We start from the raw sequence: 21302 nt of genomic DNA on the forward strand, positions 1-21302 counted from the left end.
GCGTTAGTATGGAGAATCGGATGCACAGCCTCTATCTACCATTGACGTGCACTGGCAGCTTCGCTGGGGTCCCACTTTTCCTCGATCCATTGCGGAGGACCATAACGACAGCGGTGGCCAATTCCAGCGCGACGCGGCGCGTAACGCGCGTTGAACGCATTCCCGTGACCGCAGTGGGGGCTGCCGGCCAATCATATGCGTGCGTAGTCCTTATCTCAGCACCCCACCTAGCAACTCGGAGTTGGCTCGGGGGTGAACTCGACTCGCCTCTCCATCAGCGAGTTACGCAACTCGGGGGTTCGAGTCGAGGCGAGTTGCGAGTTGACTCGCCTCTGCAGAAACACTATTCATATCCGGCCTGTCTGCGTCCGTAATCAGTTCTAGAATCGTCCGCTGTGGCTTGACAGATGAATTGCGCAGGCTCGCCGCGGATGTGCCGATGTAGACGGGATTGACAACCCGCTGAGCGAGAGGACCCCCGCGCCCTTGGGTCAGATGCCTCCGGGTTGATTGATGGTGTCTGCAAGTGCATGAGGACGGCATTGCGCATGTCTACGCAACAGCAAACACAGGGCATCCACTGGCATAGCGACATCCGCGCCAGGCACCTCGGCGGAGGACCCAACGCCGGCGCCGAGTGCACTTAGTGACCGCGCACCGCAGCTCATGCACTGCGCGGCCACAATAGTCCCCGGGACCACCAGGCACCGGTCAATCTTCAATGAAAAGGCGATGAGCGGGCAGTTGGGGATAGCGTGGGGATGGCGCACCTCGCGGCACTTGAATATGAAACAGACTGTTCTCGACGGGTCACGTCTTACCAAAGCACTGAAGGAGATGACAAAATCCGTCAAACAACAGACGTTCGTCGGAAACGTGTGGCACGTAGGGATGCGGCGACGCCTAGCGCTTCGAGGGCTCGACTGTACGCTCGAAGGTCCTAGAGACATCGCTTGCGTTCGACCTGCCGTAGGTGTGGTGTGACGATCGTATTGCTTTACTCGCCCTATCTTGTATCTGTAACAAATAGGTTGTGAGTCTACGGGAGGAGGGTAAAGGGTTGCCTGGCGATGAGATGGCAATAAAAGTGAAGTTCAACTCTTCATCTTCTCAGGCCCTAGGGTCCAAATTTCGAGGCAACGCTCCCTGAAGTTCGATACGCGGGTCCCGTATGATAGAATCGCAGGGCAGAGCAAGTCCGGCGGATACGTACACGTCGTTACTGCACGGGACCGTGACGGGTCCGATGAAAGCGTCATTCAGATCCCGCTGCGCGTTCCGCTTGGACGGTTCAGGAACAGCAAGCCAGATTTGGAACACCGCCACACTGGATCTTGACTGGGTCAGATCCCGACGGGAGCTCGATCATTCCGCGCCACTACCCGCTCTAACGCGGCGAGTGGCTGCCTGCGACCTCCTCTGCTCAACACCTCAGTCGGTCTGCCAGCAATTTCTGTCGTGTGCGTACTATACCTGTCTGTCAGCAAGTCGCGCCCTTCTACGCAGCGCAGCGGATCCCAGCTCGGAACAGCGCGACTTAGTATCTGCTCCCACACGCCCTCGCCGCGTGTCTGCATCCGTTCATTGACAGTCGCATCCGTTCATCCGCGCGGAACGTTCTACTCCAGACGGCTCCAGGCTGGCACTCACTCTCAACGGACGGACGGATCCCCAACCTGGCGCATCCGCCTTTCGAAAAGCACTGCCCTTGCGGCTATATAAAGTGCAGGGCGGGCGGCTCGGGCGCCTTGACACGTCGTCTGTGAGAGTGTTCGTCTTCGTCTTCGCGCTCACATCGCCACACTTGCCCCTGCGGCAGCCATAGACACTTAGACATCATGGTTGTCAAGAGCTGCCTGAAGCAGAACGTCGCTCCTCCTCCTACACCCGCAGAGTCCGAGCCTCCTAAATACGAGGGCCCGCTTCTACCCTCTCACATCGAGTCGTCGCGGCCTATTCGCGAAGCGCGGCGGAAATCGGTCACGTTCAGCGACGTTGGGAACGAGGAGGAGGTGAAGGAAGAGGTGTTCTACGTTGAGGAGTACGACCGTTCGCCTATGAAGGTGACCAACAAGCTCAACTATAGGTACGTTAAGTGTGCCGTTTCCGTAGTCACGGGCCTAACATTATGACAGGGACATGCTTGAGCTTATGGAGCTCCGACTTGCTCTCCCCCGCATCCGCCCCTTCAGCGGTAGACAACGCAGCAGCTCAGTAGACTCCGCAAGCTCTACAAGCTAAACGTGCTAGTTGCCCTCATTTACATCACACGCCTCACACCGAACATACATTCACCTCCTCGTACATATCCTCGTACATCAGACCCATTGACTTATTGCCGTATCCCCTTTCTTCAGACGTTTTCGTGCCTCTAGGACCTCTGTAGCATATCCATCTGATTCGTTTCGTACCGCATCTCAGCCCCTGACTCTTCAGCTTACGGACTCTCTCGGACGGAACTCATTCTTGATTTGTGTACCTTAGGTCTCATTATTGCATTCTTTCGATGCTCTTGAAGCCAGGCTGGCTGATCGCCCTGTCCGACCGCTTGCAGGTGTTCCCCATCGTTGATGTATCCTGCCGTCTCGCAAAATGTATCAACGACGCCCGTGTTCGAGTCTGTCACGCTGGTGGACACTGATTTCGGTCGAGACCACTCGAATACACCGCTTATTCTACCACGGGTGGGACATCATGTAACAGCGCGCTTTTGTGACTTGTCATTCACCTTTCGTGCTCCTCGATGCCCTTCATTTGCCCATGTCTATTGCCATCTCGCCACCCGATTCTTCTGTACTGTAGTTCAACACATAACTACTGCCACGAAGATGCATCCTCGTAGTCACTCACAATTGATCAGCTCAAATACAAAGTTTCTTCTTCCTCAGCATATCCTTGGAAATATTTACGCTGGAGCGTCATGGACAACACATCGCGTTCGATCCACGGCTCGAACACCCTGGCCAGGAGACATGCCAGGCGCCTGAAGGCAAGGTTATGCTCCTCCGCATGCTGGTGCCTGATGGCGATGCGTGCGCCGCGGGGTGCTTCAGCGTCGAACTGCGGGAGGCTCTCGTATATGTCGCGCGCGAGGATTTCATCAGCGAGGCCGGCCAGTTTCACGAAGACTGGCGTGAGGGCGCGGTTTTTTCCGGTATAGTCGATCCCAGAAAGTCGGGGTAAGATCGCCGGGAGAAACTCGAAGTCGATGAATTGGAGGCGCGTGCTGGTGATGCTCGCAAGCACACCAACCAACGCCATCAAGATGTCTACAAGCGCTTCCGGCGTGCTGCCATTTGTAGAACTCATGCGGAGGGTCAATTTCTCGAGATTGGTGCAGTGTGCAAGGGTAGGTAGATCTCTTCCCTCATCTGTGTAGATCGGAGAGAGCCGTCTTTAGCATGTTATCGGGAACGAGTTGTAGGACACATACCCGAGCTCGTGGTGAGGCTTAGTTCCCGGATCGTCGGCCCAAAACGCTCAAGAAGATCCGCGAGAGGGAGCAGATTGGGCCCATCTACGCGAACGCACTCGAGCGGAACGTGCCCTGGTATAGATACGAGCCATTCGAGGATATCTATCAGTACGTGCTCGGAGAGAAGTCGTAGATCGAGTTCGCGCAACACCGTAGGAACGATGAAGCTTGCCATGGGCGTGAAGGAATTGATGGGGGGTAACTCCATTCGCGTCGAGGAGTATGGCCAATCCACCTCGGCTTTCAGGCACTTGAGCATGGGAAACACCCTCACAAATTGTCGAAACTGTTCGAAGGCCCGGAACTCAATGCAATGGAACGACACAGTATCGATCGAGGATCCTGAGCCTGAGAGTACTCCGCGTAAAGGGTCCAAGTATTGCGTGCGAATGAGCGACAGTGTGATTTTCCGCAGCGACAGTTCGCGCTGAGCAGCAGCGGATGCCCCAGGCTGATGCTGTGTCGGTAGGGGATGAAGACACAATGCATTAATTTTACACATGCCAGCGGTGTGGAGGTTTGGCAAACGACTGATGATCCTGTATAGATCCTTCATGCTGCGGAAGGAACAGCAGACGAAGGATATAGAGGTGATGGACCGGTAGCTCGCAAAGGAGCTGAACGTGTTCGGATGCGCCTTCGTCCAGTCAGTATCAAGGAAGCTGAGTGCAGTCACATGGGCAGGCAGGAAATGTCCAGATATGCGTAGTGGAGGCGTGTGGCCAAATAAAGGATCCGGACTTGTCGAGTCCGCAACGGTAAGCGTGTTCCAGGCCAGGCCCCGCCGGCCCGGCTTCCAGTATCTTCTAGTCTTCTTGGACAGCAGCACGCGCGAGACGAAGTCGAGGTCTTGAGGGCTGTATATGTCGATATGACTTCCGACCAAGAGATGACGACGGCTGCGGTCGTACAACGCCCTGCAAGTCAGCGCACAAGCGTAGAGAGCCAGGATGTCTTTCTGCAGCCAGAGGTCATCGATGATATGATCGAATATCTCCTGCGGAAACTGAGGAGAGTCCTCGCTAGACACAAGTAAGCTTATGCTGACCACGATTGTATGAGCATATACCTGATGTACTGCGGGTATGCATAGCAAATCTCAGCCCGGTGTGTGGACATCCGTCATGGGATCGACGAGAAACGGTACAGCAGTTTCGATTCTTCGCTTGTCGGTCAATTGTGGGGCAAAGGACGATGTCCGAGTAACGCAGAGCCTGAGAAACGAGATCAATTTCCGAGTCATCGCTCTAGAGACGGCCGTTCGCTGACCTAGCGCACGAGTCTCGATGTATTGGACTTCACAGATTCCTGGCGTACGAGTGTCGGGCAGTTGAGAGGACACAACTGATGGTTAGGAGGAGAGTTGCAACAAGGTACGAATCAAGCAGCACGGGGACGCGTCCCCTCAAGTCACATAGCTGGTACAAGCTTCGCACACTGGCAGTGCTCACGCTTCGATTGACTCAGTCAATGACTCACGGTGGGGAAGATGTTGGCCTTGACGTCGTTCTCCGCGAGGCGCTTGAGGAGGAAGTTGATGGAGGTGACGAAGGTGACGTCGGACACGTCCGTGGCTCCGTCGCCGCCGGTGAGTATTCCGCAGACACGGCCCTTGCCATCGACGACGGCAGAACCGGAGTCTCCGGGCGCGGAAAAGGCGCCGGACTTTGAGGTGCGAGGAAGAACGGCTACCTCCTTCGACGCCACACCAGGCTGGTCCTTGAAGTAATGGCGAACGACAGAACGAACGTTGTTGAGACAGCCGACGGTCAGGCCCGAGGTGTTGCCGTTCTTCAAGACCATAATCACGGCATCCTTGTCCTGGTCTTTGGTGTGCGAAGGAGGACGGCGCATCTCTTCATCCGATAGAGTGCCGGAGAAGCGGAGGAGACGGTTGCCGGGGTAATCGAAGGAATGCGGGTTGGCGGAGTCGGGATACATCCACGACGTTAGCACGTCGACGTCGACGGAACCGAGGTCGATGGCGTTACCGATGAAGTTAAGCCGCGAGATCATAGTGCCGTGGATCTCGACGACGGCCCAGTCCTCGGTATACCCATCGGTACCGAAGTTGAGAGTGAAGGGCGGCGACAGGACGACGCGGCCGATAACCCGCTTGCCCTCGTCCTGCCAGTCTCGGAGGATTTCAGTACGCAACTTCTCGAAGGCCGCGATTGCCTTCTCCGCCTTCTCCATCTCAGCCTGCACCGCCTCCGTTTCGTCTCGGGCCTCGGCCTCGTCTTCCAAGGCTGCAGCGTCTGCCGCACGCTTCGCCAGCTGCGCGAGGATGACCTTCTTAGCACGGATCGCAACGTCGATGTCCTCGACGCGAGCATCGAAGGCGGCCTTTCCCAACAGGATGACCTTCCTCTGCGGCGCACCAGTGCCGTCTTTAAAGACGTACATGGTGTTCGGCGTCTCGTCGGGATGAAATAGTACATGGCGTGCGGTGAGCATGAAGAGCTTTCCAGACTTTGCACTGTCCGTGAAGAAGAACCCTGCGGTTCCCTCGTAGTGGGTCGTCTTGACAAAACTGATGGGGAGACCGAGGGAAGTGGCGAAGGGTTCGATGAGGCGGGCAGCAGGGTTAGACGTGACGGCGGGCCTATATAGAGCGGCAGCGAGGCTGGGCTTGGACTCGCGGATCTCAACGTGGACGTCGAGGATGGAGTTGGCGATGAGAACGGAATGGCACGCGACAGCGGCCTCGATGCCGAGCTCGTGGGTGAGAGAGCCAGGCTCGACTCCTACGAGGACGACGACGGGATGAGAAGGTTGGTCGACGATGTCGATGCGAGCGGGCGTCATGGTGAGGAAATTGACCCCCTTCTCGTCGAGGCAACGAGACAAGGCAGGACTGACTATGTCCTCCCAGGCGGTCGCGAGGCTGTGGGAACCGAGTGGCATTAAGCCCTTGGGCACGAGGTAGGCCTCGGGACCGGTGGGCCTCATCCAAACGTCGCAGCTAGAACGAGCCACGAGACGGGGCTTGGAGGGGAAGCCATAATAGTAATTGGCCGCTTCGACGACGGAGGGAATGTAAGGAGCATTGGGAGCCGAGTCGGGGACGACGTGGTTGGTCATGGAGATCAAGAGCGGAGGGAGAGGACCCTTCTGGGACATAGCGATGCGAGCGACGGTGTAGGTCTCGGTGCTAGACACTAGAGGAAGAATGCGAGAAGGGGGGAAGGCTAGTAGCTCGCACTAAACAGGACCTGGATCTTCGTGTCTATGTATACCTGCGCGAACTGCACGGTCACGGTGGTGCTACAGACTCGGAGCAATCAGCGAACTCACTTTGATCATTGAACGTAGGCTACGATACCTGAATAGAACGCCTTGATGCCCCGGAGGTATGTGTTGAAGCAAGGGTCGGCGAGGCGTGGGAACGAGCGGGCGGAGCGAGTGAGCAGCGGGAAAAACAGTAAGATCGTAGCGGTTTGTCTCGTCCTCGGGGCGGGGAGGCAAACGCGCGAAGAGTAAATACAAGAGATCAGCACCTTATATACGTAGTTTAATCGATGCGAAAGGTACATTAAGGCCCGCGGCGGGTACAGTAACATCGCGCCGCGTCGGGACGCGTCGGCGCGTCGGCATTCGGGCACGTGCTCGCCCGTATGTTCCAACAGTATGAGTGACGGTTTCGCGGTAAAATACTTATAGGAAAGTCGTAGCTCCGCGGCGATTGACTTACTCTGAAGACTTACTTTCGCGCGACTTAGACTTAGTGTGATTGGCGCCCGGCCGACGTGCCCGAGGCGGCCTTGCCAAATCGGGATGAACATCGCACTTGCCGGGACCACTGCGCCAGACGGTTTCCCCTTTATTCTCTGTGATGCATGACATTTTTGCATTGAATTGATACACTTTCAACTTATGTCATAATATCTGTCCCTTTCGATACCATGAGAACCGCGGGCTCAAGGCCATGGCTCTCCTACTGAAGATCCCGGGCCATTCGTCTCGTCAATAAGGGGGGCTATGGAGTATGAAAAGGCATTTCACAGCTCCGAGTCTATAATATGATGATCGGGCTTCCGGGGTTCGTGCTATCCATGTCATGCAATGGACAGCCGCAGTGCGCGTAGACAAAGTTGCCACAACTGGCTGATGATTCCGCATTAGGCAATTGATCAACCGCCAAAGCAGACTTTGGCATTCTAGGTGAGCAGACAACGGGTGTATCTCACTGCAAACTATATACAGTATTAGTGACTAGACAAGAAATATATGCATGATTGTAGAGACCAAGTGCACGAAACGGCATGAATTTATGTCCAAAGGGTACTACGGTTCACGTGTCAACTAAGTGGTAAGTCTTACGCGACAACTAAGTTCTCACTGTAAGTATTTTTCCGCGATAACGACCGTCATACGGAGGCGATGCATACTGGCTGCAGCGGACTTCGTGAAGCGTAGGTCATCCTGGGTCATCATTATGTGGAGGCTGTTGAGCTGTGTTCGCTCGAGCGCTTTGAATCGAGTGGCGCCGGGAGGTCTGTGGCGCAAGCCTGTGATCGAGATCGGGATCATCCTCCCTGCCGTCACGAAGCTGCTCGTCGCTGCACACTGCAGTCGTGACCGTGGCTGACAGTGACACTAACATCCGAACCGCTTGAGCTCACGACCGTTTCATACGAGACATCTGCTTCGACAGCGACCGACCTGCCATAACATACAACGAACTGTCTACACCCGGGCCCCTGTTCGTCAACTCTAGCCCTCTAACTGCCATTGGAGTCGTACTACGTGGCAAACAGCTTGCGTTGTCGTATACTGGTGGTTCCGGTACCCCTGATATGTACGGAATAATGCTGTTCTTGAAACGGCTGGCCACGCGTGCCAACCTAGCAAGGCTCGAGATGCAAGCGGCTATTGTGTAGTGGACCGAAGTCTAGTAAAGGAAAGGTGTCGCCTAGCTGACACCGCACCTACTCGCCAGCCTCACATTCGCCCACGTATGCCAATATCTCCAACATCTGAGCAATGACGGCTCGCCTCAGTGGCTTGTCACCTCAGGTGGGTTACTACAGTTCTCAGGCACTCGCAACCCCATCATGATCACAAGGGCTGACTTACGATTATTGTCTGCAGACAAATAATAGGGCGCTCTCCCAGAATACAACATACGGAAGCGGACGAACCGGGGCTCTCCCAAACACGAACAAGTCTACCCAAAGTGGCCGTCAGGCCCAGCACCACTAGGTGCAATACTCTACGAAACAGCTGCCACCCGGCCCAGAAGTTCAAGAATGTAGCCAACGTTGCCCGATGCCTCTGTGCGCAGCGGTGCCTGTGAATTTTAGAGAGTGAACCGCCAAGGCCTCAGGACTGAGCCTTTGTCAAGTATGCATTGTCTGACCTCCGTTCTCTGTTGCACTGGAAACGCTTTGACCTTCACATCCTAGTATTGCATCACCTCGTGCTGCTCGCGGAGTATCTGCATCAGGCATATCAGGCATATCGCGCGCATGATCTATTATCGTGCCCGTCGTCCGCATGGTCCTGGCCATAGCCTCGCCGTTTTGAGCGACCGAGGTGGACCCACAAATGCCTATATACGGAAACAACGGTAGCATCGCTGCCTTGGCGGGCCCAGGCTGCGGATCAGATGGTCCGTGCGAATATAAGGTCAGCGTGGCTACGGCCTTTGTCCGAAACGTATATAAGGGCGGCCGTGTTCGAGATTGGGCGAGCAACCCCTCTTCTTCTCCCCCTCACCTGGGCCCCCGCCGCCACTCTGCCCCCCTACCCAACTCCCCTCAGGCTGGTCACTCGGTACCTGGCTCTAGACTCGCGTAGGATGTCTTGTAAGCCGACCTCAGCTATGTGTGCCTGGCCGTTGTACTAGGTACTAGGAACGCCACTTGCCAGCTCAGGGCCGAGGCGCCCATAGTATGAGCGACAGCGAGCTCGAAGGTACGTCAAGCATTCACTATGCCTTCATGCCTTCATGCTCATTCTGGCGCACAGTTCGACGCCTACGCCACAACCGCGTTACTGGTCTCGGACTCTGTCAGCCGCGCATTGGGTCAAGTGGCGTTCATCAACTGTTGGCCTCTGCTACCGACGTGTCGCGGTTTTGACCACACTCTCTGTCAGCCGCTGAGGTGTGGTGCTTGCTCTCTGGTCTGTGGTGTTCCTCCTTTTGGCTGCGTGTGCTCTCTGGTGCGCTTCGTCTGGGATGCGCTCCGTCGGTCCGGTCTCGCGCGTCCGAGTCAAACGTTCTCGGCGACGATATCCAGTCTGTACTTGGTATGTCCGCTTGCCGACACTCACTTTATGTCCTTCTCACGCTTGTATACAGGGGTCAAGCGCTGCAAGGATAGCTCCGTCAAGGGCTCAGAAGCAAGTGAAGGGTCAAGCGCCCCAATCGGGCCTTCCTCAAGGGCTCGAACGAGCGAAGGGTCAAGTGCCGGAAGTAGAGGCTGCATCAACGTGCTCGAATGAGCGAAGAGTGAAGGGCGCGCAAGAGGGGCATCAAGAGCTCCAACGAGCGAAGGGTCAAGCGCCGCAAGGTAAAGGAGGCTAGCCTCAAGAGCTCAACGGCGAGTGAAGAGTGAAGAGCAGCAAGGCGAAGAAGACCGTCTCAAGGGCTCGAAACAGCGAAGGGTCAAGCGCCGCAAGGTAAAGGAGGCTAGCCTCAAGAGCTCAACAGCGAAGACAGTCAAGCGCTCCAACGGGCTCCCTTCGAGGCGATCCATGGGCGAAGAGTCAAGCGCCAGAAGATGATGGCAGCCTCAAGTGCAAGAGCTACAAGAGCCACCCGAGGGCGGGCGGGCACTCGCGGGGACGCGGTGCCTGTCCGGGCGCGGACCTTTACGTGGTCCTCGGGATAAGTACCTTCGCATTCGTGCGAGGGGAAACCAACTCGCGCCGAAGTTAAGTCTCAGCTATCCCGACGTAGTTCGTACCTGCCATGTCATATACGCGAGTGCAACTGCTTTTGTTGCGAATTCCACACCGTTTCGCCGTCTCACCTACCGCAGCCTATGTATTGGTGGTGGTATATGCTCGCGCACATTCTTTTCAAGCGCGATGTGTGCGGTAGTGTGCAATGCCGCACGACCGACGGGATCCTGGATATACCTGTGTTATGCCTATGACAGTTTTGTGGCGCTTGTACATGCGTACGGTCCTTAGTACTATATCGACTGGTCACCTAACAAAGCGCCGCCAACGGGGCGCGACGGTCTCTTGCGCACGCGCGCAGGCGGGAGCGGGGGCTTCGCGGTAGGTAACAACTTACTGAATGTGAGTGTTGACACTGACTATGCCTCATGCCAGCTTGATCATGATGACGAGGACGCTGGTGACGTGCACGAACAGGTTCGACTGCTGCGCCGTGCAGCCGACATACTGGAGGAGCAACAAGACTTAGCGGAACCGCGCTTCATCAAGAACGCGATGCGCGCGACGCATGGGGCTGTGATAGTCTCCCCCTTAAAGAAGATCTCTTGGACGGACAGGGGGGCGGTCTTCTAAGGGTCTGCTTCAAAACGCGTCCCTGATACTGGAGCAGCCCTTAATTACGTTTACTCGTGGTGACGCGTTGAAGAGACACCTGAGGCACGTGCATGGCTTGCAGGTGTAGGCGGCGGGGTCCAGTGGAAGTTTGCGTGAAGTAGTAAGTCACTGTACCATAGCATTTGACGAAACCCACTTCTCGCTTGTTGTTCGTAGACTAGGCTTGGTATCATGGCATCGCTATACTGTTCCGGGAAGAACTCCCCACGAGGTTTGTCACAGTTATTAACTGCGTCGCCGCGCTCCTCGAGATAATCACACCCAGTTAATAACTGTTTTTCCCACAGATAGTCGCAGGCGTCGAAGGGAGCTACAGTGTACCGTACGCCTATCTAAATACCCAACCTGGTGCCTTCTGAGGGCGTGAGGCCACTGTTTGCGATGATACAGTGCTCTTAGAAGGCCGAGGCATCGCAGATTCTATCGGAGTGTCCGACACAAGATCGCGCAGAGAGGAGTTTGTGAGATTCGCAACTCTGCCAGCCAATAGCTCTCGAGTCCGCTTGGCATCTCGACTTCGTCGACTGTCTCCGACTCGTTGGTATCCAACTTGAATTCATCGTCGCTCGAATCATCCATTCCGCCTTCACCGCCGTCAGACTCAGAGTGAGAAGACACTTCGTCGTCAACACTCCCATCGCTCGCCATCTCCTTGCGCTTGCCGGCTGTTGCTGATCCCGGGCCTGCACCCCGGGATGGCTTCTTATGTATGCATGAGCGCGTTGCGGAAGATCACTCATAACGCCGTTATGCAGGTGATACCAGGCCGTTGAGTCGAGGGGATGATAGAAGTAGTAGAGTCGACTCGGAGAGTCGCTCAAAGTGACCTCAAACTGATTGCTACTGCGGCGTGCGCCGCTGAATCAATAAATGGCACTGTAGTACAGTCAATAATAGTCAATACATTGTTTTGTATGGCACATCATCGCTGTGATAGTCGGACTCTCAGATACTGATCCTACTAACTTAGCGATGTACTTACTATCGGCCGTGCTTCGCCGCCCGCTGCCCGCTGCAGCCACCCGGCCATCTTGGAGTTTTTCCCCGCTGGTCCTAGTTTGTCACACCCTGTTCGCCGCCTATCAGTTCGTCACACAGTTAATAACAGTTATTAACCCTGTGAATAACCCTTCAGTGAAAATCTCAACAGTTCTTCCCGGAACAGTACATCGCTAGCGTGGTAAAGCTGGAACCAAGAATGTCGCGACCCTGTACAAGCTCACTGGCAACTTGAAGATGCGCGTGAGCCGTGGTACTACGGGGCACGCTACCAAGTACTGTGACCAGATTTCCGGAACAGTGTGGAATCAGATTCAGGCGTATCGGCGAATGCATGGCACCGAAGATTACAGGCGGAGTATACGCGCGCGCAGTGTGGTGACAGACATAGACAGACATGTATACTCGCAATGATCGATCGCGCAGCGATCGTAGAATTGAACAACGCGGGGCACGTGGCCGTGCATCCCGATATCGGACGCGACGCGCGTTACAGCCCCTTGTGCATCCACCACCATGGCAGAGCAGCAGAAACGCGGCGCGTTCATCGTCCTCGAGGGCCTCGACAGGTCAGGAAAGAGCACCCAGGCTGCCATGCTCGTCGACCGCCTCAAGCAGGAGGGCGTCGATGTCAAGCTCATGAGGTTCCCCGGTTCGCACTCTTCCTGAACATTCGTCGTGCGCGTCGATCCTAACACTCTGCTAGTACAGACCGCTCGACGCCGATTGGCAAGATGATTGATTCTTACCTCCGCTCGCATTCTGAGCTCGACGACCACGCCATCCACCTCCTCTTCTCCGCAAACCGCTGGGAGTTTGCGTACGCCTCCGTCCTCCCCTGTCTTCTTTGAAACACCAACTGCTAACCTCGCTCACGCACGCAGGTCCACCATCTCGGCTACACTGAAGGCGGGTACGACCATCGTCTGCGACCGCTATGCCTTCTCCGGGATCGCCTTCTCGTTCTGCAAGCCGTCCAATATGCCGTACGAGTGGTGCCGCGCGCCCGACGTCGGCCTGCCCGCACCGGACCTCACACTCTTCATCGACGTTGGGCTGGACATGGTGAGGGCGCGCGGCGGCTTCGGCGATGAGCGCTACGAGACGGAGGAGGTGCAGAGCAAGGTCAAGGAGGTGTTCGAGCGGATCGGCGAGGAGATGGGCATGGGGCTCCTCACGGAGGGTGGCTGGGTCGTCGTCGAGGGCGACTTCGAGAAGGATAGTGTGGCGGATGTCATTTGGGATTGGGTCAAGCCCCTCAGCGGCGGTGTGTCAAAAGCGCTGAGGACGCTCTGGGACGAGCAGGAAAATAAGGAGCGCAATGATCAGCTGTATATCTGAGGTGATGGGGCAGAACTTTCGCGGGATATACAAAGAAGTAATACAGAGATGTACAACGAGCAATCACAGCATATGCCGTGAGCGAACAAGCAGAAGAGCTAGACAGCGGTGTGCTATCGCCTGTACCCTCGTTTGCTATCCTTCGCTTTCATCGCGCGCTTCCTCTCCCGCTCCTCCTCCTTCGCCCTCGCGCCCCTCTGCCTCGGGTCAATCACTTCGTAGTCCCGCTCAGCCTTCGCCACCTCCTCGTCGTTCCCCTTCGGGAAGGACAATTTGTGCGCCAAGAAGCCCACATCATCGTCCACCTCCATGCCCACCTCCTCTCCCGGCGCGGCAGCCGCGGTCCCCTCGCCCTCACCAGCCTGGCCATCCGCGTTCGCCATATCGACGTCATCTTCCCCTTCCTCAGGCGCAGTACTCTTGATCTTGCTCCGGAAGCTATTCAGCGCCGCAAGGACGTCGCCCTCGTCCCTCCGCTTGCCCTTCTTGTGCACGCCGCGGCCCTTCGTGTACTTCGCCATCTCCTCCTCGAGGTAGGAGCGCTTCGGCTTCTTCCGCGCGCGCTCCTCGTCGCTGTCCTCGCCCGCCGCCCGCCGCGTGAGCTTCCGGATGTCCGCCTCCATCTTCTCGATCTCCGTCTGCCGGGCGGTTCTGGGTCGACGGAGTGAGTATGGGGAGATGCGGGGAACGGTAATGCGTACTTCTCTGATGCCTTTTCTTGTGCGTGTTTCTCGCGGATCTTGGTGATCTCGATGTCCTCTTGCTTCTTGGACGGTTTGGAGGATCCCTCAGGCTATGTTTGTCTTCAGCAATTGTACAATCGACCCTCATACCACGACAAACTCACCGATTTCGACTCATCGCCATGATCCTTGCTTTGCTTTGGCTTCTTCTCTTTGAATGAAGGCGCATTCAAGTCGGGGATGCCGATAGGCTGACTGGCCTCGAGTACTGAATGGCCGTCAGTATCGCCACCTCTAGTACGGTAGAGCATACACACAATCAGGGCGAACGATCGGTTTTTTCTTAAATGTGATGGGCTCTTCCTCCTCGCCGCCCTCGTCCGCGCCGAAGCTGAGCAGCTTGACGTCCCTATGGGTGAGCAAGTCAATACGGTTTACATAGACGGAGACACTTTGGAACCCGACACACGTACCTCTTCGCGCCTCGCCGTCGCTGTTCCTCTTCTCGTTCGCGCTGCGCCTTTTCGCGGGCTCGCTGCTGCGCGCGTTTCTCCTCGGCGGTGATGCGAGGGATGATGTCTGGGAACGGATTGTCGACGATGCGGACAGTCTTGATCTTAGGTGGACTATGACCAATAGTCAGGGGACGTGCAAGGGCGATGAAGCGAGCGATGATACTGACTAGAGTGGCCGTTCGCTTTCGTCAATCTCTAGTGAAGGGAGCCTAAAAACCTCATGACAACCTTCAGGGTTGCGCGGACAGGGACGTACCCATTTCACCGATCTTCAAAACATCTGGCGTAGACGCATGTTCTCAGCAAGGATAGACAGGTCGAGCAGTTTGTTGACGTACTGTAGAGCGTGTCTCCAATGACACGACCGAAGAGCGTATGTTTACCGTGCAGTTCGTCGGCGCGATCTTGGGACGAATGAGTCTCACAGTGCGAAGTGAGAGCGTAGATCATGTACCTAGCGTAATGAAGAACTGGGAGTCATTGGAGTTCTTCGTGCCGTTGTTGGCCATTGCGACGAGCCCCCGATGCGCGAAACGCAGGCGCGGGTGTATCTCATCTTCGAAAGGCTCTGTTCCAAACTGTGAGCTTCAATGGTCCTTGCTAAAGTTTCGCACGCGTACCTCCATAGAAAGACTCTCCACCAGCTCCTGTACCCGTCTTGTCTCCTGTCTGAACGAGGAAGCCGGGAACAATCCTGGCAATGACATGAAGGCGTGTCGCACACGCAACCAGGTGTTCACATACCGGTGGAATATGACACCGTCGTAGTAGCCTGATCATAAAGTTGAGCAATTGCCTCTGGAGACTGCACGGACGCGTACCTTCCATGGCCAGTGCGATGAAGTTCCTACATGTCTTCGGAGTTTCCTGCAGGCTCGTCAGGTACTGTGGCCGGTTCCAGTAGCGCTAAGCATACCTTGGACCAGAGCTCAATGTCAATCTCCCCCGCAGTTGTGTCGACAATCACTCGTCCCCGCGGCGGAAGGGCCATGGCAGTGGGTGGCGGAGGGGCTGGATGATGCTCGAGCTGGACGCGCCGGGCGCTGGACACGGTCGCCGTCCGAGATCACGCGACTGACAACGCACGCGAGATCCACATGGCCGCCGAACAAGGGCTCGACGGTCGTCCTCGGTCGTCCCTACACACAGCTCCGCCTACTCTCCGCTGCGCCCTCATCGTCCATCACCCGTCCGCCGTCCCCCACCATGGCGTCCAAGGCAGCACACAAGCGTGTACGCAGCGACCCCTTTCCTTGTGCGATCATGCGACTGACGGGCCTGGGGAATAGCTCACAAAGGAGTACATGACCATGCAGAGGGATCCTCCACCCTTCGTCTGGGCGGTGCCCGAGGAGAAGAACATCTTGACATGTGAGTGCACACGCTCATCAGGGATACTTATATCTCACCAGGCGGTTGCAGGGAATTACATCATTGTACGTTCGGCTCGTTTGTGTGCAGTAGTCCATCGCGCTCAAGTGGCTGTCTCCCTGTGTCCAGCGCGGGCCTCCCGACTCCCCCTTTGCCGGCGGCGAGTATCACGGTGTCCTGCTTTTCCCCTCGGAGTACCCATTCAAGCCTCCAGGTATCAAGGTACGTCCCCCTCTGTCGTGTGTCCGCCCATGCTGACCGATCGACTGACTTTCCCAGATGTTGACGCCCTCAGGCCGCTTCCAGCCAGACCGCAAGATATGCTTCTCCATGTCCGACTTCCACCCAGGCACTGTATGTATGGCCTTATTGTGCACTGCAGACATCACTGACTCCCTCATGTGCCTGATCAGTGGAACCCCGCATGGAGTGTATCAACAATGTGCGTATTCATGTCCGCCCTTGAGTGGCTGTGGCGCTCATGATCAACTGCAACACAGATTGACCGGCCTCCTGTCCTTCATGCTCTCGGATGAGATGACGACGGGCTCAGTGACCTCCACCGACTCGGACAAACGCGCATATGCCGTCCGCAGCCATGCGTGGAATATCAAGCAGAAGCGGTTCCAGGAGGCGTTCTCGGACTACTGCACACTAGCCATGCGCGACTTGCCCAACATGGGCGAGAAGGAGCGCGGTTCAGCCTCCACCAACATTCCGCCACCCGCCCCACCCGCGTCTAGCACCACACCATCAGCAACGCCCACCAGCTCGACCAGTGCGGACCCAAACGCGTTGTCGCGGCCATCGAACCCCAACGCGAATGGTGAGGCAGCCGCGAATGCGCCGGGTTGGACTGACGCCTGGCGGCAGGTCCTCTGGCAGAAGTGGCGGTGGGGCATCATCCTCGTGCTCGCGCTGGTGGTTTCGCGGATGTCCTCTAGGTGATCAGCATTCCTGCGCTAGTCGTGGTCCCGTCGTCATTAGACTGTCACTTGGAGGCTTGGAGGATTGTGACGCGGTGCATATCAGTTTCGATCCTGGCCTTCCTCCGTCTTCATACAACGGAGTTCTGATTCATTCATCTTTACCCCTGCGGTTCCCCGTAACACCATACACACTCATTGTATTACGTTCTCCTCGTTCCGTATAATCTGACTAATGTCGGACACTTGGTACTACTCCCGGTCAGTTCATGTTCAAATAGGCATTGTTGTACTCTAGGCTGGAATGTGAGTCTCCCACAGAGCTGAGCATGAGATGCATGGTCTGAAGTATGCGTGGCTATGCGGGTGCATTGGCAATGACATGGACAGGTCAAGTACGCTACATGAAAACGGTGATGCGATGCAGTTGATCCAAGGAATACACAAAATGAAAATGTAGATGAGTGGGCTACAGGTCCGATCGTTCATGGACAGTATCAAGTGAACGCGCTAATAGTAAGTGTTACAATGCAGTTGGTCGCGGCAGCTCCGGTATCTTCTCTCGTATCGTCATTTGATGTGAGACAGCAACTAAAGGCCAGAGTCCCCCCGTAGACCTGCGGATACTCGTCGTCAACAAAGACTCCAGCACATCTCGGGGTCACTCACCTGTCAACATCATCCCACTCCTTCTTCCTCAGAACAAACCGCTGATCGCAGGCCCAAACCAGTCCATCTTCGTCCTTGGTCTCCTCCACATAGCACATGAGCAGCACCTCGAGCTTATTCTCAGCGCCAAGGCACACCACGTCGTACTTCACGCCCCTCGGCCCCTCAGGCAGGAACTTGCGCCCGGCGGGCAACAACAGCAAACCGCCCAATAGGTCCGTCCGCCCCTGCCTCAGCCGCCGCGCGAGTGCGCGCGGCGAGGGCAGGGACGCCGGGCGCGAGGGGTCGTGCGTCGTGACGGAGAACGTCGCGACGTGCGAGTATGCGCGCACGAGTGCGGTGCGGTCGCGGTCGAAGAGGCGGATGTAGTTCCGGAGGAAGGCGAGGGCTCCGCGTTCGAGTTCTGCCTCCTCCGCGCTGAGAGGGGGTGGCGATGTGTTCGGGATGAGCTGTAGGAGATCCACCGCTGGGGGGGCTGGCGCGGGATTATTGTCGTCGACCTGCCCAGCGTCCGGTTGCAGCGAATGGGTTGTTCTCGTAGCCTTCAACGAGCTGCGTCGGGGAAGGGGGAGGGGGAGGGGTTTAGGAGACGGGAGCATGTTTACATCGTTTGCTTTCTCTCGGGATGCAGGTGGTCTTGACGGGTCCGCGGTGCTGTGTTGTGCGGGAGGCGCAGGTTGGTTGGGATGATCAATGTCCATTATGTCTATACTCGCCTCCCGGCCGTTTTGCGTGTATTCAAGACCGGTTGGCGGGAGCATCTCTGCGTGCATACTATTAATTGACAGCGCAGATGGTCTAAATGGGCCCGCTGCGCTGCGTTGTGGCTGAAGCGCATCCGTGAGAGGCGTAGCTTGGTTGGGACCATTCTCAAGGACTTCCGGATTCGCTTCACGCACACTCCGCGCGGGTGCATTGTTTGGTATGGCTCGTGGGAGGACGTCGGTATCATCATCCTCCTTTGATGATATAAGTGGTCTTATCGGATTCGCGGTGCTGCGTCGTGGCAGAGACGCCCCGTTTGGAGGTGCAGGCAGTCCGGGATTGTCTATCTCGATGATTTCTGGACTAGACTCCCGGTCGCAGGGCATGGTCGCATTGTCCGCCGGGCGAGGCGGCAGCAGGGTATCCGACATCACTGGTATAGGACTCGACCTGCAGGATAAGCAGGGTCGTGAGTTGTTCGTCCTGCCACCTTCAGCGGAACCCTTACCAGTCTATGACCATCCCATCGTCTCTGCACAGATAGCTAGCTTCAGCCAAGCAGTCACATGTAATGATTTTGCGAGGCACTCACCTCAGAAAGACGCGAACAGGCTCGATATTTAGCTTCTGCAGATATTTCTTCTTTTCCGCTACCCAAGCACGTCGTTTCTCCTGGAAACCCGGACGCCCCTTCTTGCACGCCTCCGGTATGGGGGCGCAGCGCAGTGCTCCTTCCTTCACAGGCACGGGGCCGCTAGGTAGCGCGGGACTTGGGCTGCGTTCATGTTTAACTGTCGCCTCGCTGGGTCCGGCCACTGGTGGCGTGACATTCGTTGCAATAGCATCGGAAGCAGCAGGTAGTTGCGGGTCAATGGACGGAGGGGACGGAGCCACAATGTCTGAATAGGATGGATATTCGAGATCAGGGATGTCCGGAGTGATCTTGCGCTTCTTCCGCGGAGGCTCCGCTGCATGTGCATTTGCCGGAATATAGTCACGCTCAGAGACGGCAGGCGAGTGCGTACTTGCTTTCGAGCCCGATCCTCCACGCCTTGACCTCCACTTTTTATGCCGTCCGGCTGGGTGATTGTTGCTTGCGGCCGCTGAGGGCTCACCAGGCTGCACAGCGGCACTTTCTGTACTATGAGGTGGTATGGCTGTCCCCGAAGGTCCATCTCCAACCGTCGTGCGCCGTGTTGGCACCCCTGCCTTCGCGCGTAGAATGTCGACAAGCCTCCCGGGAGAAGCTTGGTCGTTACCGCTATGTGCACTTGCCGAGCTGCTACCATTGGCAAAGCCTTTACTACACAAAACAGAGCGCAAAAGACAGATTAACATTATCCACTGATTGCTAAAACCTTGATTCTTACTTGAAGCCTCCGCCTCTAGGCGGACGCCCGCGGCCACGACCACCATGTCCTCTGGGTGGCGGCTGTGTACTCCGAATGATAGGTGGGTTGGTCAACGCACGCTTGTTTATGGATTCATTGGGCTGCTTGTCCTCTGTCGCCTGGGCTGCCGCAGAGGCCGAGTAGTGTCGTCCGTTAGTTGCGGGTTTGCCGGAACCGCGTTGGACACGACGCGAGTCGTTCAGGCGCGCGTTGAATGACATGTATACTATGCGCTTGTCACCCCAGAGAACCACAGAGACATAAGGGTAGACTCAGACACTTTGCACAGAAGATGCACCAGGAAGATCGACGAGGAAGGGTGAAGGGACATTCGGTGGGACGATAGAACCTGCGCGCGCGCACAAGCCACGAGCCGCGAAGGCCCGCCTCTGGGCGCTTATGCGGTGTATGACCTCCGTATCCCCGAGTTCTCGATCGACGGACACTTGGAATAGACCCACACATATCAAGATACCAGATAATTGCCACTAGCAGTCTAGGACCAATCGGACACTTGAAGTACACCACATTATCAGGAATTCATTTCCGAGATGATTCGCAGTCCTTTGTAGGAAGTCGTCGACCGAGTATCGATCGCATGCGGGCGGTCGGAGACGCTACGGAACGAGACTCGAAAGCAAGACCAGACTCGAAGAAATGTGAACGCGATGCTCATCCAAGTTTATTTCCAGACCGACGTTGAAGACAGCAAATCATGGGGCACATGCAGCAACATGCTACTGAGTGAGACTCACGAATTGACCTTGATACTATATTAGACGGCACCAACTAGTGATGCTACCGCACTACATAGTGGAATCATCACGTCTCCGGATCCTGTTCTCGTGCAATAGACTAAATGGAAGCGACGTTCATTTCACTCTTGCTGCCATTCGACAGCACATCTTGACCCTCGTTGTCACTTTCGGGTCTATGAGGCATCTAGTTTGTTTGTTTGTTTTGTCCCTTTAGGGTCACTGAGGGCGGAGCCCTATGTAGACCTAGGTACATCCTGAGCTCGACCGTCCCATACCTTCCTCTTGAGGCATCTAGATTGTATGTAAACGACTACCTTCCGCCACGAATCTGACCTCGTAAGTAGCCGATCGCAGAGGATATGGGACCAGGTCGACATCTCCCCCAGGAGCTCATCGACTACAGAATTAGCTACCTTTGCCCGACCCGTTGAGCCTCGTGAGTTGCGCACTGATGTGCAGCGGTTGATATCCCACGAGCAAAAGGCACCTGCACAGAACATGCCTTCCGAAGGTTTCGAGACCATATGCCGGATGTTCTGCTCGAGGAGGAAGGGGGCTATACTACCGAGATAGTACTACCGTGTTTACCTCTTGAAAGCGACCCACGACACCTTCACCTGGCCAATGTGCATACGGGAATCTCATCTCCTGAACCTGAAACGGCTTCGATTGGCGGGCGCCGACTGGCTGCCCTCAGGATGCACCTCACACCTTCTTCGTCTACGCCTCGCATCAGCATCCATACGGCATCCACGACCTCTCGCAGTTGATTGAATCCTTGCGTCACCGCGGGTCGTGGCTTTGGATGCGGTTCATATCCTATGTCTTGCCACCTACCCGCTCACCATGCATCGCGCGTCGACCGATCCTTGACTGAATAGGTGAATGAACTCTGATTCGATTCGGATTGCTTGCTAACTCTGCCTATTCAGAGCAATCCGT

General features: G+C 56.2%; 8 protein-coding genes across 8 annotated transcripts; 4 read left to right on the forward strand and 4 right to left on the reverse strand.

Annotated features, from left to right (window-relative positions):
- Positions 1 to 1838: 1838 nt before the first annotated feature.
- C8Q71DRAFT_721771 (uncharacterized protein) lies at positions 1839 to 2241 on the forward strand (the record flags this gene model as incomplete). Its single annotated transcript, XM_047921475.1, has 2 exons — positions 1839 to 2086; positions 2136 to 2241. The coding sequence occupies 2 exons, from the start codon at positions 1839 to 1841 to the stop codon at positions 2239 to 2241; spliced, it is 354 nt and encodes a 117-aa protein (XP_047781634.1).
- A 223-nt stretch (positions 2242 to 2464) lies between these two features.
- Positions 2465 to 4208, reverse strand: C8Q71DRAFT_472288 (uncharacterized protein). The gene is made up of 3 exons (XM_047918762.1): positions 3434 to 4208; positions 2851 to 3371; positions 2465 to 2791 (listed from the first exon to the last, which is right to left on the reverse strand). The coding sequence occupies exons 1-2, from the start codon at positions 4029 to 4031 to the stop codon at positions 2857 to 2859; spliced, it is 1113 nt and encodes a 370-aa protein (XP_047781635.1). The 5' UTR covers positions 4032 to 4208; the 3' UTR covers positions 2465 to 2791; positions 2851 to 2856.
- A 734-nt stretch (positions 4209 to 4942) lies between these two features.
- On the reverse strand, positions 4943 to 6559 carry C8Q71DRAFT_702411 (uncharacterized protein; the record flags this gene model as incomplete). Its single annotated transcript, XM_047920249.1, has 1 exon — positions 4943 to 6559. The coding sequence occupies one exon, from the start codon at positions 6557 to 6559 to the stop codon at positions 4943 to 4945; it is 1617 nt and encodes a 538-aa protein (XP_047781636.1).
- Positions 6560 to 9143: 2584 nt separating this feature from the next.
- Positions 9144 to 10960, forward strand: C8Q71DRAFT_905358 (uncharacterized protein; the record flags this gene model as incomplete). The annotated part of the gene is made up of 7 exons (XM_047928896.1): positions 9144 to 9394; positions 9449 to 9516; positions 9578 to 9730; positions 9783 to 9993; positions 10041 to 10102; positions 10619 to 10708; positions 10763 to 10960. Exons 1-7 carry the CDS (start codon positions 9373 to 9375, stop codon positions 10958 to 10960), a joined length of 804 nt encoding a protein of 267 aa, XP_047781637.1. The 5' UTR covers positions 9144 to 9372.
- Positions 10961 to 12494: 1534 nt separating this feature from the next.
- C8Q71DRAFT_830636 (thymidylate kinase) lies at positions 12495 to 13438 on the forward strand. The gene is made up of 3 exons (XM_047926357.1): positions 12495 to 12653; positions 12713 to 12821; positions 12886 to 13438. Exons 1-3 carry the CDS (start codon positions 12518 to 12520, stop codon positions 13340 to 13342), a joined length of 702 nt encoding a protein of 233 aa, XP_047781638.1. The 5' UTR covers positions 12495 to 12517; the 3' UTR covers positions 13343 to 13438.
- On the reverse strand, positions 13439 to 15549 carry C8Q71DRAFT_745280 (cyclophilin-like protein). Its single transcript, XM_047922989.1, has 13 exons — positions 15457 to 15549; positions 15362 to 15407; positions 15285 to 15312; positions 15161 to 15234; positions 14995 to 15108; positions 14879 to 14944; positions 14797 to 14820; positions 14708 to 14735; positions 14499 to 14651; positions 14343 to 14434; positions 14190 to 14293; positions 14044 to 14135; positions 13439 to 13993 (listed from the first exon to the last, which is right to left on the reverse strand). Exons 1-13 carry the CDS (start codon positions 15529 to 15531, stop codon positions 13456 to 13458), a joined length of 1434 nt encoding a protein of 477 aa, XP_047781639.1. The 5' UTR covers positions 15532 to 15549; the 3' UTR covers positions 13439 to 13455.
- A 129-nt stretch (positions 15550 to 15678) lies between these two features.
- Positions 15679 to 17172, forward strand: C8Q71DRAFT_745284 (UBC-like protein). The gene is made up of 7 exons (XM_047922990.1): positions 15679 to 15773; positions 15830 to 15911; positions 15963 to 15976; positions 16041 to 16133; positions 16191 to 16265; positions 16325 to 16353; positions 16412 to 17172. Exons 1-7 carry the CDS (start codon positions 15747 to 15749, stop codon positions 16857 to 16859), a joined length of 768 nt encoding a protein of 255 aa, XP_047781640.1. The 5' UTR covers positions 15679 to 15746; the 3' UTR covers positions 16860 to 17172.
- Positions 17110 to 18825, reverse strand: C8Q71DRAFT_472547 (uncharacterized protein). Its single transcript, XM_047918763.1, has 3 exons — positions 18804 to 18825; positions 17507 to 18743; positions 17110 to 17454 (listed from the first exon to the last, which is right to left on the reverse strand). The coding sequence occupies exons 2-3, from the start codon at positions 18640 to 18642 to the stop codon at positions 17361 to 17363; spliced, it is 1230 nt and encodes a 409-aa protein (XP_047781641.1). The 5' UTR covers positions 18643 to 18743; positions 18804 to 18825; the 3' UTR covers positions 17110 to 17360.
- Positions 18826 to 21302: the final 2477 nt, after the last annotated feature.

The sequence above is a fragment of the Rhodofomes roseus genome (genome assembly GCF_022264815.1).
Source record: "Rhodofomes roseus strain CIRM-BRFM 1785 chromosome Unknown C8Q71scaffold_5, whole genome shotgun sequence".
NCBI classification, from domain to species: domain Eukaryota; kingdom Fungi; phylum Basidiomycota; class Agaricomycetes; order Polyporales; family Fomitopsidaceae; genus Rhodofomes; species Rhodofomes roseus.